A 27,084-nucleotide genomic window follows, 5' to 3' on the forward strand; every position below is an offset into this window, starting at 1 on the left:
ACCTTATACCCCCTTTATAGACCGACTTCGTGAATGAGACCTACTAACCGTAAGACTGACTTTATTCTTATACATATATATTATTAACTTATAATACTATAAAGTATAAGGGTTGAATTTTAACTTTTAAAATTCTAAGGTTTTAACTTGGAATTAAAGTATTCATGAGGGGAAACTTTACAAATTCCAAAACTTGAGGGCAAGTTTCGAATATTGCAAAAACTTTTCAATTTCATAGCTTATGTGTTTAAAGTAGTTTTAATGAAAAACTCTTCAAGTTCCATAACTTGAGGACAAGTTATGGAAGACTTTAAAACATTTAAAAATTAGACTCTCCATTTTCATAACTTATGGAAATCTTATGAGTTTTTAAGAATCATAAATGTGACTTTTCATATAACTTGAGGACAAGTTACAAAAACACATTTTATGAATAACTTTTACATCAAATTGGATTGAAAACACATTATCATATAATTTTTCTATTAATCTAAGAAAACTCATAAGAACAATATAATTCATATTAAACAATTTTCATGTAATTAGCCTAATCATTAAACTAATAGAAAACATGAATCTATTGACAATTATCTTTTGAATTGGATTAGAATGAACATTACCACATCAAAAACAGGTTTATAGGTTCAAAAACGGTTTAGGGTAATGATTCTAGTCCAATTCCAGCCTTAAAAGTCGAAAATATGATGTCAGGGGTTCCTACTCGTCAAGTGTATGAACCTACTCGATGAGTAGGATGAATTTCTTCATGGAATCGGCGAGTCCAGTGCACATACAAACCTATGGTGCACATACAAACCTAAATACCTTGGATCTATGTTTTCACTAATTATACATGCAAATGGTTTCCAAGGCATTAAACCTATAACTAGCATGCATTCTCATGAACCAAATAAGATACTAGTTAGAGTAACATACCTTTTGTATTGTAGCTTGATTCCATGGAGCTTAAGATCCAAGTGCCCCAAATGTGACACCTCAAATGGTTCACACAACACCAACAACAACTTGGAATAACTTGAGAGAAAAGTCCTTACGCTCAAATCGGTTAGCCCTCTCATATGAAACCATTAGGTCCGATTTCTTGAGCCATGGGGTCCTTATATATTGTGGCTATTAGGGTTACACTATGTAACTCATGTCTTTACATATTCTTCATGCTCCATGGGTTACTCCATGTGTTTAGCCCAACATGAAGAACTATGGATCATAAGCCCACATATATAAGAATGAATGATTTACACAATCAATCCCCATATATTTAATTAGTCTTCTTTTTATCACAAAATTAATTCCAAATTAATTCTTGATCAACACTAATTAAATAATATGATTTCATATTAATATATTAGAACTTATAATATATTAACAAATCATAAACATCCTTCTCTCATAAAGTCTATCCAAATTGTTCCGATGCCATGCAACCCAAATGGACCATGCCAAATCGGGTCAAATACATACCAATTATAGTTATGGACTTAGACATTAATCCAAAAAATATAATGCCATAAAAACAAGAAATAAAGATGCATTGTTCGTCGGCCATCCCCCAGATTTACATAAAGACTACGCAGGGCTATAAACAAATCAATGGAGTAAGAAAATGTGGTTTAGGAAAAAGAAGAACCAGCTGCCGGGAGAAATAGAAGAAGGTCCAATGTCCCCCAAACAGCCCATCAGAGGATGCTCTTCAGCCTTAGAGACTAAACAGAGCTGGCAGAGCCCTGCCAAGTCCAACTCACCCAGGTGAAGATATGAGGCAAAATCTGTCTCCAAGAACGCCTTTATGGCAACATGCATTGCCTGCACTAACTACATTGTAGCATTAGACTCTGCCAGATTTAAAATTTTTGGCAGCTAACTGCTTTCTCACCGACCTCAATAACGGTGGCCACACATGCCGCCTTCAGGCGCCGGACCCCAAGTGAAAATTCTTCACTCTCTGTAACCCGATCCACCACGCGAACCACCCCCTCTTGAAGGATTCAGGACAAATACTCTTCCAAGGCTCTCCTCATCGATGCTTTGACCACCAACTTCTCACTTTTCTTTCTCACGCACACTTCCAGTGCTTCCTTCTCTGCCACTGGATCTTGCACTTGTTGTAACAAACGCTCCACCTCCCTATCCAAGCTCGCCACTTGGTCCTCAGCGACAGACTTCTCCCCGGCTAGAGCAACATAGCGCTCCTCAAACTTATATTTCTCATCCTTAAGGATCCGTACCTTCTCCCTAAGCTCATCACGTTCAGTTTTGACGACAACCAATTCCGCCAAGTCGGTATCCAAGTAGCAAAGGCGACCGGCTGCCGCCACCAAATACGGAGCAACCTAGGCTGCGGTGGATTGGAGATCATTCGTCATGCGGGAAAGAGAAAGGATTTCCGGTGACTCCAAAGTGGCCCGAGGAAACGCATGACGATACCACTCATAGACATTGTAATGTTGTGTCAGAAGGGACTCGTGATTAAGATTCCACTCCGGTAGATACACACCAGCATTTCATTGTTGTGTAGCACGACGCCATAAATGACACCATCAGGGAGTGGAACCGAGCAGGAGCTGGATACAACTTTAGGATCAGTTGTAGGCTTCTTGCCAAAATCATCGTCACTAGAGTCGACAACATCCCTCGTTACTTATTCCGGTCATTGGTGCAGTATAGTCGCTCCCTAGCTTACTCGCTATGACTAATACATTAAATCAATGTTACGCTTCTTGTGTAACCGGCTACCAATTGTGTTGGCCCCAACATCACCTACAAGTGGGGATCCCGCCCAAGTTGTATGCCTCCTAATAGTGATCTAACTGCTACCCATGGACCCCCCCCCCCTCACCGTCCACTCCTTGGAAAAGCAAAATGAAGGATCTCTATGGGAAACATCATTAACAGATACACCCAACATCAGCATGAGCGCCAGACCCTTTGCGCGAAAAGGTGGACGAAATGGTTGGGAGAAGCGCACGAGTGGTGCTAGAGGGTGGTGGGAGAGCCTCCACCAAAGGGACCTCGCGTTACTGAAAGTCACCCTTAAACTTCCCACACAACACTCTCTCTTGAGGGACAAAACCCTCTCAGCACCTACAACCGAAAAACAAGCATTAAATGATTGTTCTCCTCCCCAAGGGAGCTTATAAAAAAAAGGGGTAGGGAAGTGACACTTGGTGACATCCCCCTTTTCACGGCCAGAAAAGACCGATTTGTTTATGCTTTGTTTTATAAATCAGAGTGATCGTTTAAAGAAAACGGTTGCAGAATTTGTTCCCAAAATAAAATATGATAACCATTTATCAAAACGTTTCTCAAAGAGAATGTATTTTCATTAAATAGTAAAACCCCGGGATGTCATGTTCCGATACAGACCAAAAGCATAAACAATAATAAATAGACCTTACAATAGTTATTCATAACTACTGGCCTATAATCCAAAATCTCTCGTCAAGTCCACCAACTTATACTCTTGTGCCATTACCTATAATGCAAAGAAAACTGAGTGGGTCAGGCTTGGGAGCCTGGTGAGCATATAGGGTTTTCAACCCACAATAATACAATTATTATATTCAACCATCAAACAATCAACTCAGTTACTCATCCCTATTATGTTTCTTAGGAGTTTACCCTAGGAATTCAACTACTCGTCATTCCTTCATTCCTAAGGATTGACCTAAGGAATTTACACAAACTTCCATTGCTACATAAGGCGCATCTGCCAACATTATCCTTTAAGCGCCTCTTCCAGGATTACGTCATACACTATGAGGCGCGACTGCCAGGTTTATGACATTCTCTTTTAGGCACATTTGTCGACATTATCTTATAAGCGCATCTGCCAAGATTATCCTATAAGCGCATCTGCTATTGTTATGACAATCTCTATTTGGCGCATCTGCCAAGATCACGACATTCACTACGTGGTGCATCTACCAATATTATTCTCAAGCGCATCTGCTAGCATTAAGGCATGCTCTTTTAGTTTCATCTACCAATACTATACTTAAGTGCATCTACTAGTATTATGTTACTTTCTCTTTGGTGCATCTACCAATACTATGCTTGAGCGCATATGCTAGTATTATGACATTCCCTAATTGGTGCATCTGCCAATATCATCATCTTTCATACATCATCATTTTATCACATACCAATTATCTCATCTAGCCATGTTCTACCCAACATATTTGTAGATATGGAATACATATACAGTTTAACTCATTTAAAAACTATATAAAACATTCATTCCATACTCATCTCAAATAAACAACAATATATAAACACATAGCACGTATTTTATAACAAATACTTCATATTTATGCGTTGGAAGAACGTAACCACACACCCTCCCAAACATATACATGATACATCCAAACAATACTTGTATTATACTTGTGTTTATGAAAGGGACTATACACCCACACATATAAACAACTTTATATCATACACATAGCACGTATTTTATAGAAAATACTTAATATTTATGTGTTAGAAGAAAGTAACTACACACTCACTCGTATAAACAGCAATATACTTAATACACTCAAACCATACTGGTATTATTATAGTGTTTGTGAAAGGTAGTATACACTCACTTGATCAGAAGATGATCGGACAGCACTACGACTTGCAGAAGTAGTAATCCTCAGCAGATCTGGAAGATCTCTTCAAAAATCGAACTTCTCGTGGGCAGAGCTTCGGCTCGGGAACCGCACTTCTCGGGATCTTCGAGATCTCGGGACTTGCCTCGGGGCTCGAGAATAATACCGGGGCTTCGGGATACTTCTGGAACGCAAATTGAGTTAAAACGGGAGAGAGAAGAGAGAAAATAGCAACCCTAAACGTCTGGCCCTTCAAATCTATTTATAGGGCAAATTTGGCCCTTGCCACGTCGTGGCAACCTTTTTCCACGTTGTGGGCTTGGTCGTCACTGCATGCGTCATCCCAAGTTGCATCTGGGGGCCTCCCGGAGGTGTCAGGAGACTTGCCACGTCGTGGTCTCTGACAGTTTTGGGGTTTCGCGCCCCGAACTTCAGAAATTCATAACTTTCGCATACGAACTCCGTTTTCGACATTCTTTATATCGACGCGAAGGTGAGATTATGCTCTACAACTCTCGTTTAGACTCCATTGGCTAATTTTGACTTTATTTTTAATATATTATAAGTATATTACTTATATATTATCTTTAGTAGGCCGGGAAAGGAAAACTCCGTTATAAACTCATAACTCCTTCATCTGAACTCCGTTTTCGTCTGTCTTTTTATCGTTGGACTACTATCGAAGAAATATTCGAATCTCGTTTAGATCACTAAGGATAGATATCTATCTACCTTAAATTCACTATTTACGTCGCGCTGGGTCGCGCTAGGTCGTGTCGGTTCTGTCGCGAAACTTCGACAGGTCATAACTTCTTCGTTATAACTCGGATTTCGGCGTTCTTTATATGCACGGAAACCTTGTGACATATACTACAACTTGGTTAAGATTAATCCTTCTAGATAATCTTCCATCAAAAAGTCATTTTTGACGCCTATCGTCTCTAAATTGACTAGCCCTGATGTACGGGCGTTACACACTTACCTTGATTCTCCATGTAAAATTGAGGCATCATCCCTTGGGCTCACCAAGCAGCACTCATCACCACCGCCACCTGGATACAGTCTTGCCAATCTTCCCCATTGAAGCAGACCCCCTTCAACGCCCGAGCTACAAACAAATTAGCACCCGATAATTGAGGTGACCAATCCAAGGATATGGTCACATGTGGATAGACAGGACCAATCAGTTCGTTGTTAACCCAAAACCACCGATCCTACCAGTTCTTTCAATGAGCCTTCTGGTTAACAATAAACGCATGAGTATTACGCCACTGAGAGAAAGCAAGCATGCCGGACTTGGTGGATGAGTTAAAGAAAGCCTGGAAGACCCAAAATTGGGAAAGTACACCCAAGGCTCGGTAGGCTAGCTTGAACCCAAAAATCTTATTAATGCCATTAGGAGTGAGGTCATCCACAGAAAAACCATACTCGTGCATGACCTCATCAAAGAAATCTGATATCGACAATCGAATTCCCGTATCGAAGATCGACACAGGGACTCCAAACTTCCTTGCATGCGGTTAATAGATGATAGCCCCTTTCTTCGGAAAACTATACTTCGTGTTCAGGCATAAACCAAAATCGGAAATGAAGGGAATCGAACTCTTCTGGTATTCCCAGATCGCGTGGATGTCATTGTAGATCGAGAACAAAAAAATGGTAGCAAAAGAATAAGCACAAAAGAAAACTAAGATGGTTGAAGTGTAGGAGATACGAATAATAAAATCGTCCCTAAATAAGGGGAGTTTTAAATACAAAGCGGTAGAATCAAACGGTTACCGTAGTAAAAACCGTAAATGCAGAACAGCTTTATCACACCAGCAGACATCAGAGCCATCTCCATTGAACGCATGTCATGATCAAAGGTAGACAACTCAGCTAATGTATCCCTCTAGGAATTCAACAAAGATAAAAGATCAGTTATCTAAAGTATGGATTAGCTAACCGTTTCTACTTAGCACAAGTGCCAGGTTCGAGCTCTCACCCTTGTGGCCTCGCATTTATATCTTGGCGCTCTAGCGCCAAAGTCCAACTCATAACGTGAAACTTTAGTATATAATAAACCAAAATAAGTGTTGGCCATCCCTTCAGTGAAAAGTGTAGCACGCAAGGCTATGTACTCTGTTTATTCTGTACCAATAGCAAATGACCATAAGTGGTGCACGATCAGCCAATGGGGCTCCTCCACGTCTTGTCGGCCTAGAAATGATAAAGGACACCGTTGGGATCATGCGTGATAAACGACAAGTGTAAAAGGGTCCTCCTTCTTCAAGAGAATGGATTGGCTCTTTCTCTACCTTAAACTAAACCCTAATTTTCTCATCCAATTACTGACTAGACCTCCAGAGCTTCGTTCCGGGACCACCTCTCGGACGATGACCGGTGTCAGTTCTTTATTTGCTGTGATTCTTGGGCTTAATCCAGACGAAACCACTTCAAGACGAAGTTAAGGCTGGAGCACATATCACAACACTTCCCAACTTGACCCACTCAATTTCTTTGTATCACAGGTAACAGTACAAAGGTATGTGGATAGTGATGTTTGAATCTGGCGAGGGATTCATGGAGTTTAGGCCATTAGTATAATATATTATTGTAAGGCCCGTAATGACTATGTTTTTGCTTATGTTTCTTGTATCATTTATGACATCCCAATTTTAATAATCAATGAAAAACGTTTCTTTGGAAATGCTTTTATTTATTATGGGACAAATTTCGCATTTATAAAGAATACTTTGTTTTAAAATAAGCATAAAGAAAAGGTCTTTTGGGTTATTAAATTGGGGATGTCACATTTTGGGATGTCACAGTGGGGGTTGAAGGGGGCAATCTAGGATCGAGTGGGGTGGATGGAGGGATGCGATCATCAACTTGCTCATTGGTTTTCATTCTTCTTTCTCCGCCGGTGCAACAACGAGATAGAGAGGAAAAGTGTTAGAGAGATAGAGAGAGAGATAATAGTGAGAGAGAGAGAGAGAGAGAAAGAGTGTAAGTGTGTATGTAATGTAATGACTAATATTTGGATGATCATGGGAGATTTTAAGGTAAGATACACACACATGCATGGTACTTGGCTTATACAATACATGATGTCATGCTTTAAGTCACTTCTCTTATATTGCCACGATCCGTTTGCCATCAATCCCAATTTGTAATATTTTTTTTCTGAAAGTGCCTATTGATTGTCTCAGTCATGGTGATTTCGAAAATGCAAACGAGATTCAATTTCGATATACAAAACTCCGTGAAATAACGTTTAAAGTTTCGTGTAAAAATGGTTCCGATTCGACCGTTTTTGCAAAAATTATTTAAATTTTGGTCAAAATATTATAAAAATGAAATCAAATATTAAACCTAAGTATGAGTTTAAAAACATGCTCAAAAATAATTTATGAGGAGCGTAATTATCCCAAACGAAGCAGTGCAATGCTCGTTTCCGGAAAATTAGTTAAATAACTTAAAAAGAGCGTAACTTCCTCATACGATATCCATTTTGGGTGTTCTTTATATCCAAACAGTGGTGAGAACATATTTATCCAATTTTTTCATTTATATCTCCCAAGCGTACTTAATTCAAAAAATATATAGATCATAAATCTACTTATTTGTGAATAGCTTTCTATTTGTTAACAATTGTCAACTTTGGAGTAATCTAAGTGCAATTATGATTATCATAGCTTCCATTGTATATAAAGACATATAACAACATACTATAGATCCGAAGAACATTGGCAATATGCCCCAATTGTTACACCAACAATGGCAATGTGCCCCAAAACCATTCTTCGTTCTTTCTTCTTGTTCATAGTTCTTGCTCAACCTTACACATCATTTTTGCCTCATATCTTCCTGATATTAGGGAATGCAAGTATCAAATCTTCATCCATTATACTCACTGAACAATATGATTGCTTTGATTTAATGAAATATGATCTAACCATGGTTTATGGGAGGGTTTTCTTTCGAGATCCAATCATGTTCCCCGACGCTTCAACTAAATCCAATATGGCTTTCTACAACAAGATTACTTTTCAAATTAGTGAATCAATACATGGTTGTCTACTAGGAGAGGGCTTGGTTTTCGTAATCGCCTCTCGGTTGAATTCCCCCGCCCAATCTATGGGGTTACCTTCGAAGGTCGACCAGTTTTTTGTTGTAGAGTTTCATATATACGTCAATGTTGGTGAATGAGATTTAGAGTTTGATCTCATCCATCGAGTTGATGAGATTTGAAATTGATATCAACAACAGTGATCCAATAACAACATGGGGTGGAATACGAAGTTCACAAAAAGTTATTTTGGGTTGGGTATCCAGTTATTTTAGTAAACCAACTACTCTGCTTGTTATTGCACCAATATACCTTTCCATGAGTTTTAAACAACTCTTCTATGTCGGATTTACCGCCAAAAATCTTCGAGGGTCATCGCAACATCTTGTTGACAACTGGTTGTTTAAAACATTTTCAATTGATTCTTTCGAATCTTTCACTAGGGACAATTTCTATATATGTTTTCCCCAATACCCCACCTTCAAATAATGAAGGTTGTATACAGATAATCCAAGAAACTACCCTATTTGCTATACAAGACAATACTTTGGTTTCTTTCTTGATAGTCTCTTTCTTAGTATGTGGAATTTCTTTATCAAAGTGATGTCTGACTCAAAAAGGCAATGTCCTCCAAGGTTGGGAACCTAATCTATGAAATGCCATTGGAATCTATAAGAAAAAGGTAACAATAACCTCCACAAACTCAACAGACTGCATTGTGGCATCCAGGGGGGATCCTCAATGAGAATCAAGAAATTCATTCATAGCAACTTGTAGTAGATCAAGTAATCGGTTCTTCCCTTTTTTTCTTCAATTTCTAGTTAAGGGTTTGTATGCAATATCTTTGAAGATGAGTGTTTAGACTCTTTGTACTCTGTGGTTGCAGCTGCAACATGTTGATATCAATATAATATTAACATAATTATTGTTTCTCTATTAGTGTGTGTCCTCAGTTCTTTTGCCTTTTTGTTTTTTGTTTTGAAATAACTAAAATAAATGTTTTTACTACTAGTATATGTTGAAAAAAATTATCATATTTTCCTACATTTAGAGAGTATTCTATTAGTATATGATTTATCATATTAAAAGCAAAGATTATGTGGAGTACTTAGAAACTAAGGCCAAAAAACCCAACGTGTTGTTTCTTTCTTACATAATGGGCTCAGCTCTTGTTGACATTTTATAATGTTGTCTCTTTTCTCAGAAATTGATACAAGATGTCTTGATGCAATTATATAAAAGAAAGTACAATCATGTTGAATTAAGTGTTGGAAGGGACCCAACCAGTTGTCACCCTTTGCAGTCTTCATTCCATCCTTACTCTGTATTTAAGGTCACTATAACTTGCTTTTACTTTTGGAATCTTGAGAATTTATAGTATTTACAAATCTTGACAGATTATATATTAGTTGTGATATCGGTTTTTTCTTCGACCAATTTCTTTTATCTTGTTCACTAGACAAAAAATAAAGGTTTTGGTGCCTTCACTTTATAATATGATATACATGAAGAAGGTTTATACATTTTCCTATGAGTAATTATTCTTGCTTACTCATGTAGATGTGGGTTGCTACACAGGGGAATTTAGGAGTAAGTTACACACATACTGAAGAATATTTATGTTGATGAAGCCTTTTTTTTAGCTATTACATATATAATGTTGATTTTTTTGGCAGTTTGATTTATGTGTTATTTGTTTTACTAATGGGGTTGGTTTTCAATTCTTTATAGGCTTTATGGTCAAGTTCCTTAGAACTAATGCAAACTTGAAAAGGATTTGACCTTGGTAAAACTTCAGATCCCGATTTAGGTGATTATAACTATGTAAAGCATCAACTAACAAATTGATGAAAATAGTCATAAAATTAAATGTAAAATACCATTTTAATCTAATCCTATTCGAACTCATCCCATATTAGGCTCGTATCATACCATAAACTCAAGTTTAGAACTGACCCCAAAAAGCATTTGTATGGGAGGGAATATATACACTTATAAGACACAAACCTAATTTATATTTTGCCGATGTAGGATCATAACAAAAACTTTTCTAATGTTTGAATTAGGCGGATTTGAGTTACAGTTGTCAAAGTATTAAGTGATGGTAATGGAGTTGTGATTGATGATGGATGTGTTGAAAAGGGTAAAGTTGAATGGGGGTGATGAATATGTGAATGTGAAGAAGACGAAGAATGGGCATCTTACAAATCGGGATGGAGGATGTAACATTTTTTATGCAAAATGTTAAACAACTATTTTGTTGAGCACAACTCTTTTTGTGGGAAACACCAACACTTTTTATTATGACCATTTAAGAAGAAAACACACCTTTTAGAGACTACTACACTTTGGTTTTTTTTATTGTTTTTTAGATGAGTTGGAGAAAATTAGCTCCATGCCTCTTTATAGGTGTTTTCACATCATTACAAAAAGCTATTAGATTTTTATACATGTTAGATACATCTATGATATTCTTGAATCATATACCGTATTATATATCTATTACATGCTTCCATATGATAAACCATTTCCTATAGAAGTACGAGAAGTTACAGTGTCTTCCAAGATGTTTAATAATGTTCCATAAACATCCAGGGTCTTCCATGATATTCATAAGTATTCTGTTGGTATTTTATTCCAAAATCCGGTTTCACAACCGGTAAAATTGACAACGGAAGCTTTAAAAATCTTGAATAAAACTAAAACTATTTTACCCACCAAAGATCATTTTGCAAGAGTTAGGAAGATTAAAACAACCACAGAAGGGAAAGCACAACAACCTTTGAAGACTTTGATCCTCATGGGAGGTTGGAAGTTGATAAAGTATGGCATGAAACTCTAAAGCAAGAGTTCTCTACAAGTATCCACCAAGAAAGATTAGAATCATCAAAACATGCTAGTATTCACTTGTAATTGGTTGTTCATAATCCTTTGAAATATATACCAAATATATGTTCAAAGGTGAAGCAACAAAGGGACATAAATCTAGCACCAATTTGCAAGAAAATGGAGTAGAAAGGAAGGCCTAAATCTCGAAACTTTGGCAGCCCTATATGAGCACAATGCTCACAATTTTTGGGGCTCCAAAACAAGAAGAAGGAAAGAAGAAGAAGGGATAAAAGAGCACTTGAAACTCTCCATATACATGCCTATATATACTTTAGCAAAGAACCAAAGGTCCATACCTTCCATCTTGTCAAAGCATGGGTCTTAAGCATGCTTGAATATAATAATCAAAAAGCCATCTCCTAGCCATGCTCTTTTCTTTTTGGCCATCATTGTGTTTAAAGGGGGTATGGTGTGTTCATTATTATATTCCCATGACTAGTCATGTATATATATAACATGTAACTAGTGTTATATAAATATTTCTTTTATATAAAACTAACTATTATACAAATAAACTCTAACTAGTTTATAAAGATATAAATATATCTTATAAATAATCATAGTTTATAATATATTTCATAAGTTGTTATTTCTCTAATAAATATTATTTCCACAAATAATAAATTCCTAATTATTAAATTATTATTTCCATGAAATAATAATTTTCCAGTTAAATACAAGTGTCGATATATTTATTAATAATCAAATTATACTAATAAATAATCAATTGATGGTAACTTGCTATATGGTGTGACCCTATAGGATCATATATTATTAGCAATATGATTCTATAATGATTGTTGGGTATACTAGATCTTTCAATCTCCCACTTGCACAATACTCATCATAGATTGATATAGACAATGGTGAACGTCTAGCAACATTTCACTGCCCCCAATAACATATGACGAAGAATGACATTCATCAACATCCAATTCCCAAAAGCTCTAAGCTTCAATTGATTTATTAAGGTAAGTTTATCAATTATCCCTTTGTTACAGACATCCTGTTGAAACATGAGCCTTGGATCGCAATCAATCTCATTTGTAATTCAACTTTGGGTAACACACGTTAGATGTTTAACTCTCAACGAATAGGAGGAACAAATCTCATCTTGACTACATAAGCCTCTTGCATAGTTCACACCATACCTGGATATGACTTTTTTAACTGCCCGGTCAAGGAACAACATCTGGCCATATCAAAACATAGTACTCCCTATACTTAAGTCCCACTATGCATCTCATGTGCTAAGGACACAAAGATAGTACCTTTTAATCAAGTATCACTCATAATTGCGATCTATGAGATGATCTTGATGCGGGTCTGTTCGATACTAGTTATCTGACAAGTACCTATGAAACTTGGTTACAACTTCTTGCCTACTTTCATCCGGTGAGAGTTAATCAATCATTTTCATATTAGACTTACTTCATAATTTCTCCCACAATCATGACCGACTATGTACCTTTAGAATAATAAGATTCTTCATGGATTAAACATGTTAATATAGAACACAATAATTATTAATGTAATGATCATATCCCAGTATATCAAAACATTATGTAATTGTTGTTGTTCCAATGTTCCAATATCCAAATCAAAATCCCATTTTTAGAATAATAAAATTCGTATGGCTTAAGTGTGACCACTCATACTTAGCTTTAAAAGGAAATACTTTATTAATGGGTTCAACTAAATTTAATTTGTGTGAATTTCGCGAATACTATATCTCCATATTCGACTTTTACTCTAAGTATAGTTAAATATCTTGGAGAATATGATTGGTGTTATTTCGTGACATAGAGTCTCTTAACTTGATTAAGTCAATTCTCGAAATCAAAAATATTTCTATATGATCCTTGAAAGGTAGAAATCAACATAGTTTTTCAATGAACTCATTCATTCAATCATATTTGACTTCAACTTTAAAAGTTGTGTATTCTTATTTTGTAGTAGATTATGTCATTATGTTTTGCTTGGACCTCATTCCAACTAAACTTACTCTTCATTCCAAAATGAAGTCATAATCCAATTTTAATTCATAATTATCTATATTTATTTAGAAATCAAAATCCTATGTAGCTCTTTACATTTAGATTTTATTCTAAAATAATCTCATATACATTCTCTTATCTCTTCTTAAGTACTCTTAGAATGTTCTCACAGTCATCTAGTGACTTAACCATGTATTCAATTTTGTATCTCATGATATGACATAAATGATGGATTCATTTGTCAAGCAAATATAATATAAATCATTTTATCTAGCTCAAACCTATGTGCTAGATCCATTTGAGACAAACTCAAAAATGGAGTCATGTGACAATGTCAAGAGTCTTCCAAATGATTCTTGTATCTAGACCTCTTTCAATATATTGTTATTTCATGCAAAAGAATTTTAAAACCTTTAACATTCATATTTATCTATCTCTTATAGATTTTACATTCCAAGAATGTATATTGTCACTCCTAAGTCTTGCATTTTAGAAATACTTTCCGAGTCAAGGTGAAAACCACCTTGCATAGTCGGAATATTATTTCAAATGATTAAGTATATCTCTTTCATACAAGATTAGGAATATCACTATCCTCCCACTAGTTCTTAGTAAACACACATGTTCTTTTTCATTTTGATATAAAAGCATACCTTGTGTCTTTATATTAAAATGATTATTCCAACCTTGAGATGTTTGCTTTATATCCACTGGTGGATCTTAAGCCTTACACATTTGGTTAGGATAACATGGATTAAGAAAAGCTCCAGGCTAAGCTATATAGATATCTTGTAGTAGATGTCTATTAAGAAAAGCGGTTTTTCTTGAAATCTATTTGATATATCTCATATTAAGAATATGAAGTTATAGTAAATAATATCGTTGTAGATCTAATCATAGCTACTTGTGAAAAGGTCTGATCATAGTCAATGTCATGAGTATGATAAGGACCATAGTCAATGACATGAGTATGAGAAAATCCTTATATAACAAGTATTACTGAATGTGTATATACATCCATGTATATATTCTTTCTAGAAGAATCTCTTACTCCTTCTAGCCTTGCTATAGAAAGGAAGATTAATCAAGCCCATACTTGATTATTAAACATGGATTACATCTCAATGTTCATGACTCTAAGTCATTTGTCAGATTCAAGATCCGATATAATATTTTGGTAGTTGATGGTTTAACTAGAAGCCATCAAGAACTTATCAATGAGAGATTCCACAATTCTCAAGTCATAGATGATTTCTACCATTATTGTGAACAATTTGTGTTTATGAATAGCTATTATTCATGTTTAACAATTTCTAGTGCCAACAATTGTTACATCAGGCTATGGTTCTTGAACTACTTCAACTTCCATGTGTCTCCCACTTGCTTTGTCATTAGAAGCTTGCTTTCTTCTAACTCAACTTTAAGAGGAACAAAGGAACTTATTCATGGTGGGTTTGTATATAATAATTTAAATGCCCTTTTAGAATATTCTTCATTTATGTAATTAGTTGGGGTTTGTATTCTAGATACAATTAATAGTGATTGAAGTATAATCCCAAAAAAAGTTAAAAGGAGGAAATGTCTACGGACTAGAAAATAAACTATATCCAGTAAAGTTTAATTTACCCTTTATCATCATGAAGGCTTTAGATGGTACTAGTGGGTTGTATCTCGCGCTTAATCATAGGCATTCATTAGAAAGGAAATCATACACCAAAGTGTATAGTTCCTTAATAATTATTTTCTCTACACTTTAGTGAAAATATTATTAGGAATCTTTTATATATATATATATATATATATATATATATATATAAGATTCACATATGTCAAATACTCTACATTATTTGCCTTCAAAGATCCCTTACTTGAAGTTGGAATATGTAGATTTCATTTATACAATAAAGATAACAATGCCATGGATAAGTTTGATTTAGAACAAGTTTAAGTCAAAAGTGCATGCATATAGAACTTAATTTTATTTATAAAATGTTGATATTCACTTTGTAATTCTATTAAGAGAACTAGTCTTAGAAATAGAAGTCAATAATTTCATAATATGAGTATTATCATCATGAAAAACGATCTAGTAAATAATCAATCATTTAAATAAATAATCGAGACATAAATATTTAGACATGCTAAATTTAAAACATACATTGTTCCAAAACAAACATTGTTTTATATTACAAGCAATTTATGTTCTAATCATAAATTATAAACTAAACTTCGAGAGTGTAATTCCAACTTGCTTATGCTCAGTTAGTTACTCTTTTGTAAATATTTTCAATGAAGTTACAAATATTAGATTAACATTTAAGTATCAAGTACTTGAGTGTTATGTAAAAGGTATAAGTTCTATCCAGCAGATACATGAAGTACTAGTCTCTTCCAGACTTTCTTTCTAGATAAGAGGAGCAGTTCCTTTACCGGTGTCCAGTTTCTTCACAAAAGAAACAAGATCCATCTATGTGGGCCTTATTGAATTTCTTGGGATTAAAGGTGTTTAGTTCATAAAACATGGGCCTTTTAGATCACACAAGATGACCCTTTTAGCCTTGCATTATTCCATTGTTTAAACTAGCTTTAATAAAATATCACTGTATTTATTGGAATATTGCTTGACCTGTTATATCATCATATATATGCTTTAATTATCCAAGACTACCTAGAAGTCATGAATAACTATTCCTAGCTTGATGTTAGAAACATCTTGATCATCACATTGATGCCTTTACTAGGTAACATATTTAGGTCTATTACTCAAAGTATTTTGTTTAGGATTAGGACCTTTAAGTGTATACAATTTCATATCTCTCACGAGATTGTCTTTTAAGACATGAACCTATTCATTGAAGTTGTATCTATTAAATATTATTGTTTCACTAAGTCATTTAAAGAGAAATGACATTTCATGGTTATGAGAGTGGATTATATATCTACAAAATTTTTAACAAAATTCATTTAGTTTTCAGTATTTAATCTTTAATAATTAATACCCTTTTAGTTTCTAAAAACATCAATTATCAAAGTCTAGGATTCAAGTTGCAAAACAGATAAATGGTTAGGTATCATTTATCCCATCCATCTGATTTCAACCCGGTAGATATCGATTATCAATTATATCTTATCATATAATTCCTAGATTTATCGGATCGCTAATAACAAATTTAATTAGACATGTTTGATCTCATTTATTCCTTAGAACTCTCTTGCTTAGGTATCCTTTATCACAAGAGATTTCCGATCAAATCATCCAATTTGAAAAACATATGTAATCGGCCTATAACTTGGTTATAGAAATCGCGAAGACACCTCAGAACTCTCTGGCTTAGATATCATTTATCACAAGAGATTTCTGATCAAATCATCCAATTTGAAAAACATATGTAATCGGCCTATAACTTGGTTACAGAAATCGCGAAGACACCTCGACCATCAAAAGATAACACTAAGTGGTTAGGTATCATTTATCCCACTAGTGCATATAAGAGACGTGCGAGTGTTCTTTAAAAAAAGATTACATAGATTTGAGGTTTGTAAGGGGTCTTTGACGTTTTTATAATTCTAGTTTACAAAACATGTTATATCATGGTTATTGCATGCATTCAATAAACCATGGTATATTTTTTTTAAAAAAAAAAATCTTATTTCATGTAAAATCACATTCTTTAACAAGGTTCTATATATAAAACCCGGTTTTATATAGTTGACGCGATCAAAGTTTTAATTAATAGCTAGTATTAAGTTATATCGTTTGAGCACTTTAGAACATTTGGAAACCTTTTAATAAAACTTCCTTTTATAAAATAAGGTTTGGAGTTTGATAAGTTTACAAATCTCTATTTTAAACTTATACAATTTTAATCCGAAATTGTACGGTTACTAGTTTTATTGATAAAACTTGTTTTAGCATCTTATGTTAAAAGGTAAATTTTATTAAAACCAAACTCTTTGTGATGTTTATTTATGTTCAAATATTATTTTACATTTGAAAAACTAATTTATCAACCATAAAATAATAATAATAATAACATAAACATAAAACATCACAAGCATGCATAACAATTATAATATATGTGCATAAATCAAGCCATTAATTAGTAATAATTTTGTGAGCCATCACAAAATTATAAGTCCATTCCTAAAGGGACATAAGGGACCTTTATCTTGTAAAGTCTTCATGTGCTCCCACTTGCTTCAACACCTTGTAGCAAGTTTATAAAAATAATTTTATAAAGTTTGAGAAACTTTAATAAAATTAACTTTATAAACTTTTGATCTTCAAAATGGTCACCATCTTCATTCTTGTTACATTTTTACAAAAATAAACTATTTCTAAAACTAACCTATTACTTACAAAAATTAACAAAAGAAAACTACCTATTTAATTATTACATACCATATAAATAAATAAATAGTTACAACCATTTTAAATAAATCAACACATGCAACAACACAAAGGTCCATGGCTAGTTTATGCACATCATACATATTTATATACTCAAAAATATATAAAACAACTCTTTGTTTTTCTAAGATAACTTTTATGACCAAAAAATATGCGTGTACACTTTTGCTCAAAAAATAACAATTATAAACATTTTAAAGTTGTTAAAGAAAATATGTATGGATTTTTCTTGCAAAGAGAAAACCATCCATGTTTTCAAAAACCCAAGATTTCATCAACTAAAGAAATAATCTGACTAATCTTGCAAAAATGTCTCTGATACCAATTGTTGGTATTTTATTCAAAAATCCGGTTTCACAACCGGTAAAATTGACAACGGAAGCTTTAAAAATCTTGAATAAAACTAAAACTATTTTACCCACCAATGATCGTTTTGCAAGAGTTAGGAAGATTAAAACAACCATAAAAGAGAAAACATAACAACCTTTGAAGACTTTGATCCTCATAGGAGGTTGGAAGTTGATGAAGTATGGCATGAAACTCTAAAGCAAGAGTTCTCTACAAGTATCCACCAAGCAAGAGTAGAACCATCAAAACATGCTAGTATTCACGTGTAATTGGTTGTTCATAAGCCTTTGAAATATATATCAAATATATGTTCAAAGGTGAAGCAACAAAGGGACATAAATCTAGCACCAATTTGCAAGAAAATGGAGTAGAAAGGAAGGCCTAAATCTTGAAACTTTGGCAGCCCTATAGGAGCACCGTGCTCATGGTTTTTGGTGCTCCAAAACAAGAAGAAAAAAAGGAGAAAAAAAAGGAGAAAAGAGCACTTGAAACTCTCCATATACATACCTATATATACTTTAGCAAAGAACCAAAGGTCCATACCGTCCATCTTGTCAAAGCATGGGTCTTAAGCATGCTTGAATATAATAATCAAAAAGTCATCTCCTATCTATGCTCTTGTCTTTTCGGCCATCATTATGTTTAAAGAGGGTATGGCGTGTTCATTATTATATTCTCATGACTAGTCATGCATATATATATATATATATATATATATATATATATATATATATATATATATATATATATATATATATATATAACATGTAACTAGTGTTATATAAATATCTATTTTATATAAAACTAACTTTTATATAAATAAACTCTAACTAGTTTATACATATATAAATATATCCTATAAATAATTATACTTTATGATATATTTCATAAGTTGTTATTTCTCCAATAAATATTATTTCCACAAATAATAAATTCTCAATTAGTAAATTATTATTTCCTTGAAATAATAATTTTACAATTAAATACAAGTGTTGATATATTTATTAATAATCAAATCATACTAATAAATAATCAATTGACGGTAATTTGTTATATGGTGTGACCCTATATGATCATATATTTTATTGGCAATATCATTCTATAATGACTCTTAGACATACTAGATCTTTAATATTCTAGGGTGTTTTTAGTGTGCTCTAGAATCTTACATAGTCTTTATTGATGTTTAAGAATCTTACAAATAATTTTATAACAATCCAACTTTTTCTAGATAATAAGATTGGTTCCATTGGGTAAGACGAGATCTTTGAATAAATTTTGTGGATGCTTTTTTTAGATGTAGTTTTCGAGAAGAAAAAAAAAAAGTTAAATACCTAAAAGGATGAATGGATAGTGAAAAAAATAAGACAAAATTTCACAGTTGGTCCTTGTGGTTTAATTTTTTTCCCCCTCAGACAGTCCTTATGAAACGTTTTTTGCATGAATGGTCTTTAACTTTGGATTTTGTAACACTATCGCTCCTTATTACTATTTGTTAACAAATTTTGTTTACTGTTTGTGAAATAATGAAAAATACCCTATATTTAAAATTTTCAATATTTAAATTTTCAAACAATTGAAAGTTAAAGGAGAGCTAGGCAGAGGGATCAACAAACAACTTTGTTTTTCAATACCCAATATCCTTTTCATTTTTCGTTTGCCCAATTCATCTTAAACTACTTCTAATACTTCAATTTCTTACGCACAAAGATCAATAAACAACTCTAATTTTCAATCTTCAGTTAGACAATTTCTTGTTGGCTTGATTATACCAATGTAGTTTGTTAGATATCATTGCATGTACGCTTACATCAATATCATGAGCCGTAAATCCTAATCACAAATTTGAAAATTTTGTGTAGACTATCTTGTGTCGTCCTCACAGACATCCTAAAACCTTTATCTAATGCATCAACAGGGATGTTGTATGTTATTTAATGAAGTGCGCATGTGTATTTTTTATAGTGGAGTGAAACCTCATGTACCACTTATATAGGAACCTTGTCGGAAAAATCGATACTCCCCCGTTAAATCTTTGACTATATATTGATAAAAAAGTTTGAGCATTTGGAACCGTATTCGAAAATAGTACCCTTGAAAAACCACATGCTCTTCAAAGTAGTCATGCAACAAACATTGGTTGGCATCTTCACGATCTCTCCATATATATTTTCATTAATTTTGTCGAGAAGTTCCTGCTGCATCATTGCATAAAGCCTCGTAGAAAATTTTGAATATTACTGGAACTCCTGGAGAGTTGGAAAAGGCTACTTCTTGCTTGAAAGAAATATCAAAATGAAAGATCTTGGTAAAATGAAATTTTGTTTGGGTCTTCAAATTGAGCACACAAAAAATGGAATTTTTATGCATCAATCCAATTATCTATAGAAGGCGCTTAAAAGGTTTTATATGGATAACTCACACCCACTAAGTAACCGATGGTGGTAAGGCATCTAGATGCAAAATAGGACCTATTTTAGCCTTATGAAAATACATGAAAAATTATTGGTCTCGAAGTACCATATCTTAGTTCTATTGGTTCACTAATGTATCTTGCTAATAATACAAGACCTTATATATATTTTCCGTAAACTTATTAGCAAAATATGGTTGGAATGTAGTCAAACACATTCTTCAATATCTCTGTGGTACAATAGATGTGTGCTTATACTACTTAAATTCATCAAATATGGAGTTAATTGGTTATGCAGATGTTGGATATTTATCTAATCCACACAAAACTCGGTCCCAAACATGTTATTCGTTCAGTTGTGGAGATACACCAATTTATTGGCTTTCTGTTAAACAAACTTTAGTTGATGTTTGTTTTAACCATGCAAAAATTATAACAATTCATGAGGCAATCCGTGAATGTTTTTGGTTAAGAAATTTAACTCGCCACATTCACGAGAATTGTGGTCTAACTACTAATAGATATATTCCAATCATACTAAATGAACATAATGCGGCTTGTATAATCCAATTTAAGAAAAAGTTTATTAAATGAGATAGAACTAAACATATATCACCTAATCTCTTTTTCATTCACAATCTTCAAAAGGAGTGTGACATCAACATCCGAAAAATCCAATAAAGTAACAACTTAGCCGATTTATTCACTAAAGCACTTCATACATTCAAATTTAAAAATGGTACGATACATTGGTATGCGGCACCTCAAGAAAATCAAGTGATGTGTCCACTATGGAGAGTTAGAAACATGTATTCTTTTTCTTATCTAAGTTTTCCCACTATGTTTTCTTAACAAGGTTTTTAATGAGACAATTATTTACAACGTAATATTATTAATCATGTACTAATTTCCCTTAATAATGATTTTTCCCTAAGGTTTTACCTATTCAGATTTTAACAAGACAATATATAATCGCTATTGAATGGAGAGTTAATAATATTATTTGGTGAATGACCATTGAAATCTCTATATTCTTTCATCTCTCCATAATTAGTGAGTATTAGTAACAACATTATTATGAGTTTTATAGACATACTTATGTACCATTTTAAAGAACATTTATAACATAGATTGCTTTTCATTTTCTTTTGTTAGTATAAATAGCGAGTACTATATATTAAAAAAATGATTATTTTTACCGTAGGTAATGAAATAAACTTCTTCACAATCTCATTTCTTTTTTTTAACTTAGCTTCACATTTCATAAAATAAATAACTATTTTCCCTACTTTGTTTTTTGTATGAATCTATTAGTTATATAAAATGTGCTTAATCGAAGAATTTGTCCCCATTTGAATAAAATTTTGCAGCCCCTAACGAAAATATGTTTAACTTTATAAAATGTGTTTATATTCAATGTTGTCTTACTATAATATTCAAATTATGTGAATGATAATTCTCTTCTTTATCTTTAAAGAAACCATTCATCGTGGCATCGTGCCTTTAAAGCGACGCTTGGACGCGTGGTGTCAATGCCATATCATCCCGGCCCAACCTCCACTTTCTAGCTTTATGATTCTGAAAGTAGTTTTTTCGAAGTTTTGGTCCCTAAGCTATGAACCTACTGTCAAGTTTAGTCCTAAAACTTTGTGTTTAACCTTACAATGTAATGGATTCTATCATTCTACTCAACTCTACACGGCTACACGTGTTAATTACTTATAACTTTGGTTAGCGTTGGTAAGGAATTGAAGGAGTGGTTTGAGAAAGAAAAAAAAAAACTTTTGATTTTAACAACACCTTCTTTGAGGATAGGATCAACATTACCCACAAATATTTACCAAACATGTAGTGTGTGAAAAATTATTGCTCCAATAGTTTTTTTTATATAATAGATGATACGTTGAGATCAAGAAAAATAAAAGACTATACGTAATAAATGAGTTGGTTTCTATCTTCTCCGTAGCTCATGATTTTTAATATATTTAGGTTGTTCCAAAAAAATAAATAAGTTAGGTATGCTTGTACAAAAGCAACAAAGTCAAGAGATATAAATGAAACAAACCCATTGGCATGTGCATTGTGTTGACCAAGTCATATTAGTTCATATAATTATTTCCCAAAAATATTTGGTTCAATTGTTAAAAAATATCAAGTCAACACCAAACTCCCTAATGAAATGTTTAACCGGTCCATTATGGATCGATCAAATTAGCACCAAAGTTGTAACATGAGAATACCACATAAAACAAGACTAAGTTGTGTGACCTAATAATTGTAGAAGTAAGTGGATTAAAATATGAGATAACTATTATGCTAGTACCATCAATCTTAGCTTCTTTACGGTTAGAAGGGGTTGTCCCCCCTCCCTCCCCCCCACCCCCCCCCCCCCCCCACCTGTTTTTTTTATATATAATTAATCCATACCTATTAAATTTTACACATATTAGACTAAGTACAAATATAAAATTTGAAACATATTCCAAAGAATTGAACGTTCATACCTGATTATCCAAGGGACAAGAAGTTTGTTTAATCATGACAATGTACATGTAAAATTACAAATGTGTCATACACATGGAACATATTCCAATAGAAAATGTAAAAGGACAACCGGTAATGTATTCATCAACTCTTTTAAGGTTTCTATGACCAAAGAATTGAACGTTCATAAATATTGCAACTCTTAGATTAAAATGCCAATTATCAAATCATTGATGAATAGAAAAAAGTTGATGCCGATCACATGGTTCATATACGACAATTTGATAAAGATTGTGATTGTCCCTTTCTAACATTAACTAATCAACACATGCTCCTATGTAATAGCCAACACAAGTTTGAAATATTAAAAAGCCTCAATGGATAAAAGTAACCATTACATTTTTTTTTTGCATAATTTAGTAAGTGTAAATATTAGCACCTTTTCTTTTTAAAAAAATATTGTTTCAAGTGAGACACAAAGATTGGAGCTCTTTGGTAGAAATTATTCATGTAACATGGGTATCTAATAAAGAAAATAGATTAAAATGGCTAAGATTGCATAAAATTCAAAGTAAAGGGGTATATAAATACTAAGTACATAATATAGGGACTGTTCTTGTAATTTATGACCATATGTTTGGTGATTCGTACCTTCCGACCCCCTGAAGTACATACTCTTGTCAGATAGATGCGCGCTCTAACTTACACACACCGTGACCGGAGGAGAGATTCCGTTTCCGAAGGTTGCGCAGTGCTTTATCCACCAACACCATCAACCACCACGACACCTGTTCGTACCAAATTCAATCAATAATCTGATCCTCAATTCTCATTTCCTCTTCCTATTGTACCTGATAATCGGAAGAGAGTAAAAACATTTCACTTCATTTCTTTTTCGGATCCAGAACACCGTTTGTTTTCCGATCGTCAATTCATGACAGGTCGTGTTGTTGCATTTTGGCCGCCGCCGTGTTAATTTAACGGAAGAGAGATTACATCATTTTTCACCTTTACGCGTTGATCTTAGCACCAATGACTAGCGCTAGCGGTAACAAATTAATCACTGTCGATCCTGAAGAGCTCAGGTTTCAATGTAAGAATAATTTGCATAGATGTTAGTGCATTTGATTCTGTTGATATTTTCTTCCTCGTTGCGTTGTTTATTAATTTAATGTTTTATCCCTGATATATTGTATGTTCAATTGTTGGTGAAGCGGTTTAGAAATCCAAATTTTGATTCAGATTGAGTTCGATAAATTGTTTTCGTTTAGGTCCGAATAGATCAGCCATGATATGTTTGCTTATTATTTGAGTATCCAGAATTTTTTATTAGCGTCAGTGATATTGAATGCGAAGAACGTGCTAGTCTTAATGTGTTCAACCTGTCGCTTTGCAGAGTTGTAGATGCGGAAAAATTCAACTAATGATGTTTTTTTTTTTTTTTTTGAGGAAATCTGTGCAATGTAGGAGAGAATGAGTAGAAAAACACCAATTTCTGTTGAATTTTGTTGAGATCTAATCTGGTTATTACATGTTCATGATGCGCATAACAGCATAAGATTACATTTTAGGGGAAAAGCTAACGATCGTACATATATCCATGCTTCTTATGCACCGATTACTTTATATCTATTTGATATTGATTCTGATTGCTTAAGCATTAATTTAACAGTTGAGCTGGAGAAAGCAAGCCATTGCGATTTGAAAGTCTCTAATGCCACAGACAAATATGTTGCCTTTAAGGTATGCTTTTGCCCTGAATTACTTGAAGTTATTCTGGTTGCTCTGTTTATCTGTTTCATGTTCACACAGCGTTCGGATGTAATTTCAAACATAGCTCATGATGCATTCACCAATATAATTTTTCTTCCTTTTCTTTGTTTTTTTCTAGGTCAAAACTACTTCACCCAAGAAATACTTTGTACGACCAAATACTGGTGTTATACAGCCCAGGGATACAAGTGTCATAAGAGGTATTGAATACTGATGATGCTGCTACTATTTACACCATTTTAACTTTTAAGGCTATAAATTAATAATTAAGATCTTGATTTAGTAAATTACAAGCCTTCTAACTTCAAGTTATTGATGTAAATTTAGTTACCCTTCAACCACAACTTGAGTACCCTCCAGATATGCTATGCAAAGATAAATTTCTTCTACAAAGCACCCCTGTGCCCTCAATCACTGACACTGAAGAGCTTCCTGCAAATACTGTAAGAATATATTTAATTCAAGAATATGTTCATTTTTTTATAATGCAGCTCCATTTTTGAAATGATAAATGACACAGTTAAATGTTGTAATTGTTCCAAATTCAGTTTAGTAAGGAACCTGGTAAACACTTAGAGGAATGCAAGCTTAAGGTCGTCTATATCGCTCTTCAGGGGAATAACAATTCCGGTGATACTCCCAAACAGAATTCCGATCCAAACTCTGTGAGTTCAATAGAAATTCCTTTTCCACTTTGCTGATTCCAATAGTATTGGAATGCGTGATTCCATTCCATGACGTGTTTGGTTGTCATATGGACAAAATCTAATGTAAAATCCTTCATGATTGATCGATTTCACAATTCAGATGGGAAGATGGAATCTTTGTTTTCTTTTATAAAAGACCAAAATACCCTTCTATTAAAATAAGTTAAATAGAAAATCAACAAAATTATCTAACTATTAGAAACATAAAGTTATCTAATTTTAATTGTGCCAAACAAATGCATCAAAGGTCATATTCCGATTCCGATTCCGATTCCATTTATTTCCAAAACATTTTAAACGCTAAAACCAAAGATTTTGGGAGAAAGTATGATTGCATTTATGCAGATTCCATTCCTTTCTTTTCTTTAAATGCAGAATCAAGCAATTCAGACTGCAAGAGCTGCTAGGGATTCAGCTGTGAGAGAAGCAACCCAGCTGCAACAAGAACTGGTAAATTTACATCTTTACCCTCAACTTTTAAATTCGTTATTTCACTGAACCCTAATTTATTAATTGTCAAATAAGCTACTGTTTTATTTCCAAACCTTAAATTATTGTATTTGAATAACAAACTAATCATATTAATTTGGTTTTGTAATAGGAAATGCTAAAGAAAAAGAACCAAAAACCAGCTCCAGCAGCAAGTGGATTCTCGTTAAAACTGGCGATAGTTGCTGGAATCATTGGGATACTGGTTGGGTTTATTTTAAAGCTGGCTATGGCTTCACCTACATCACCGCCACCACCACAACCACCATCCCCTTCCATAACAGAATAATTCCGGTCACTCTTTCTTTTGAAATCTACAAAAATGATGGATCATGATGATTTTTTTAATTTTGTTTGTTCTTAAAAAACAAAAACTTTTTCCAAAAGCTGATTCCTTTATCTTTTTTTTATATTTTTCCTGTTATCTTTGTACATGGACCATTGCAAATTGCAACATTGTTTGTTGGTACTTTTGTCAACACGTAAATGAACGCCGGCTTTATTGAGCTTATCTTTTTGTATGTCTTTTATATGCTAAAGTTTGAATTTTCAATAACTATTATGAAAATGTTTATTTATGTTAGAAGAAAAGCTGTAATGCACACTTACACACCACGCCAAAAATAAAAAGTAATAGAACATTCCGTTGAAACAAAAAGAATATATACATTCTCATAATTTGTTTTTTTTATATATACATTTTTACCTGGAAAAGTAGAATGTTATGTTTGACGTACTAACTGAAAATTTAGGTCTCGTTTGTTTTTCTACAAAAGTACTTTTTGAGCACTTTTCCCTTCTGGCGGGTAGACGTTTTGCAAGTGCACGTCTTCTTCCGCAAACTTGAAAAAAGACAAAAGACATTTAACCACTTCCAAAACAAAAACACCTTAGTGTATAAGTTAGTAT

General features: G+C 33.5%; 1 protein-coding gene across 1 annotated transcript; it reads left to right on the plus strand.

The window, feature by feature from the left end:
• Positions 1 to 23,874: 23,874 nt before the first annotated feature.
• LOC111905121 (vesicle-associated protein 2-1) lies at positions 23,875 to 26,686 on the plus strand. The gene is made up of 7 exons (XM_023900798.3): positions 23,875 to 24,299; positions 24,879 to 24,949; positions 25,098 to 25,179; positions 25,307 to 25,422; positions 25,528 to 25,644; positions 26,062 to 26,136; positions 26,288 to 26,686. The coding sequence occupies exons 1-7, from the start codon at positions 24,239 to 24,241 to the stop codon at positions 26,462 to 26,464; spliced, it is 699 nt and encodes a 232-aa protein (XP_023756566.1). The 5' UTR covers positions 23,875 to 24,238; the 3' UTR covers positions 26,465 to 26,686.
• The last annotated feature ends 398 nt before the right edge of the window (positions 26,687 to 27,084 follow it).

Source organism: Lactuca sativa, chromosome 6 (genome assembly GCF_002870075.4).
Source record: "Lactuca sativa cultivar Salinas chromosome 6, Lsat_Salinas_v11, whole genome shotgun sequence".
Lineage (NCBI taxonomy): Eukaryota > Viridiplantae > Streptophyta > Magnoliopsida > Asterales > Asteraceae > Lactuca > Lactuca sativa.

Coding starts and splice junctions, on each gene's coding strand:
- LOC111905121 (XM_023900798.3), top strand. CDS start 24,239: ATGACTAGCGCTAGCGGTAACAAATTAATCACTGTCGATCCTGAAGAG. Junction 24,300..24,878: donor TGAAGAGCTCAGGTTTCAAT/GTAAGAATAATT, acceptor TTAATTTAACAG/TTGAGCTGGAGAAAGCAAGC. Junction 24,950..25,097: donor ACAAATATGTTGCCTTTAAG/GTATGCTTTTGC, acceptor GTTTTTTTCTAG/GTCAAAACTACTTCACCCAA.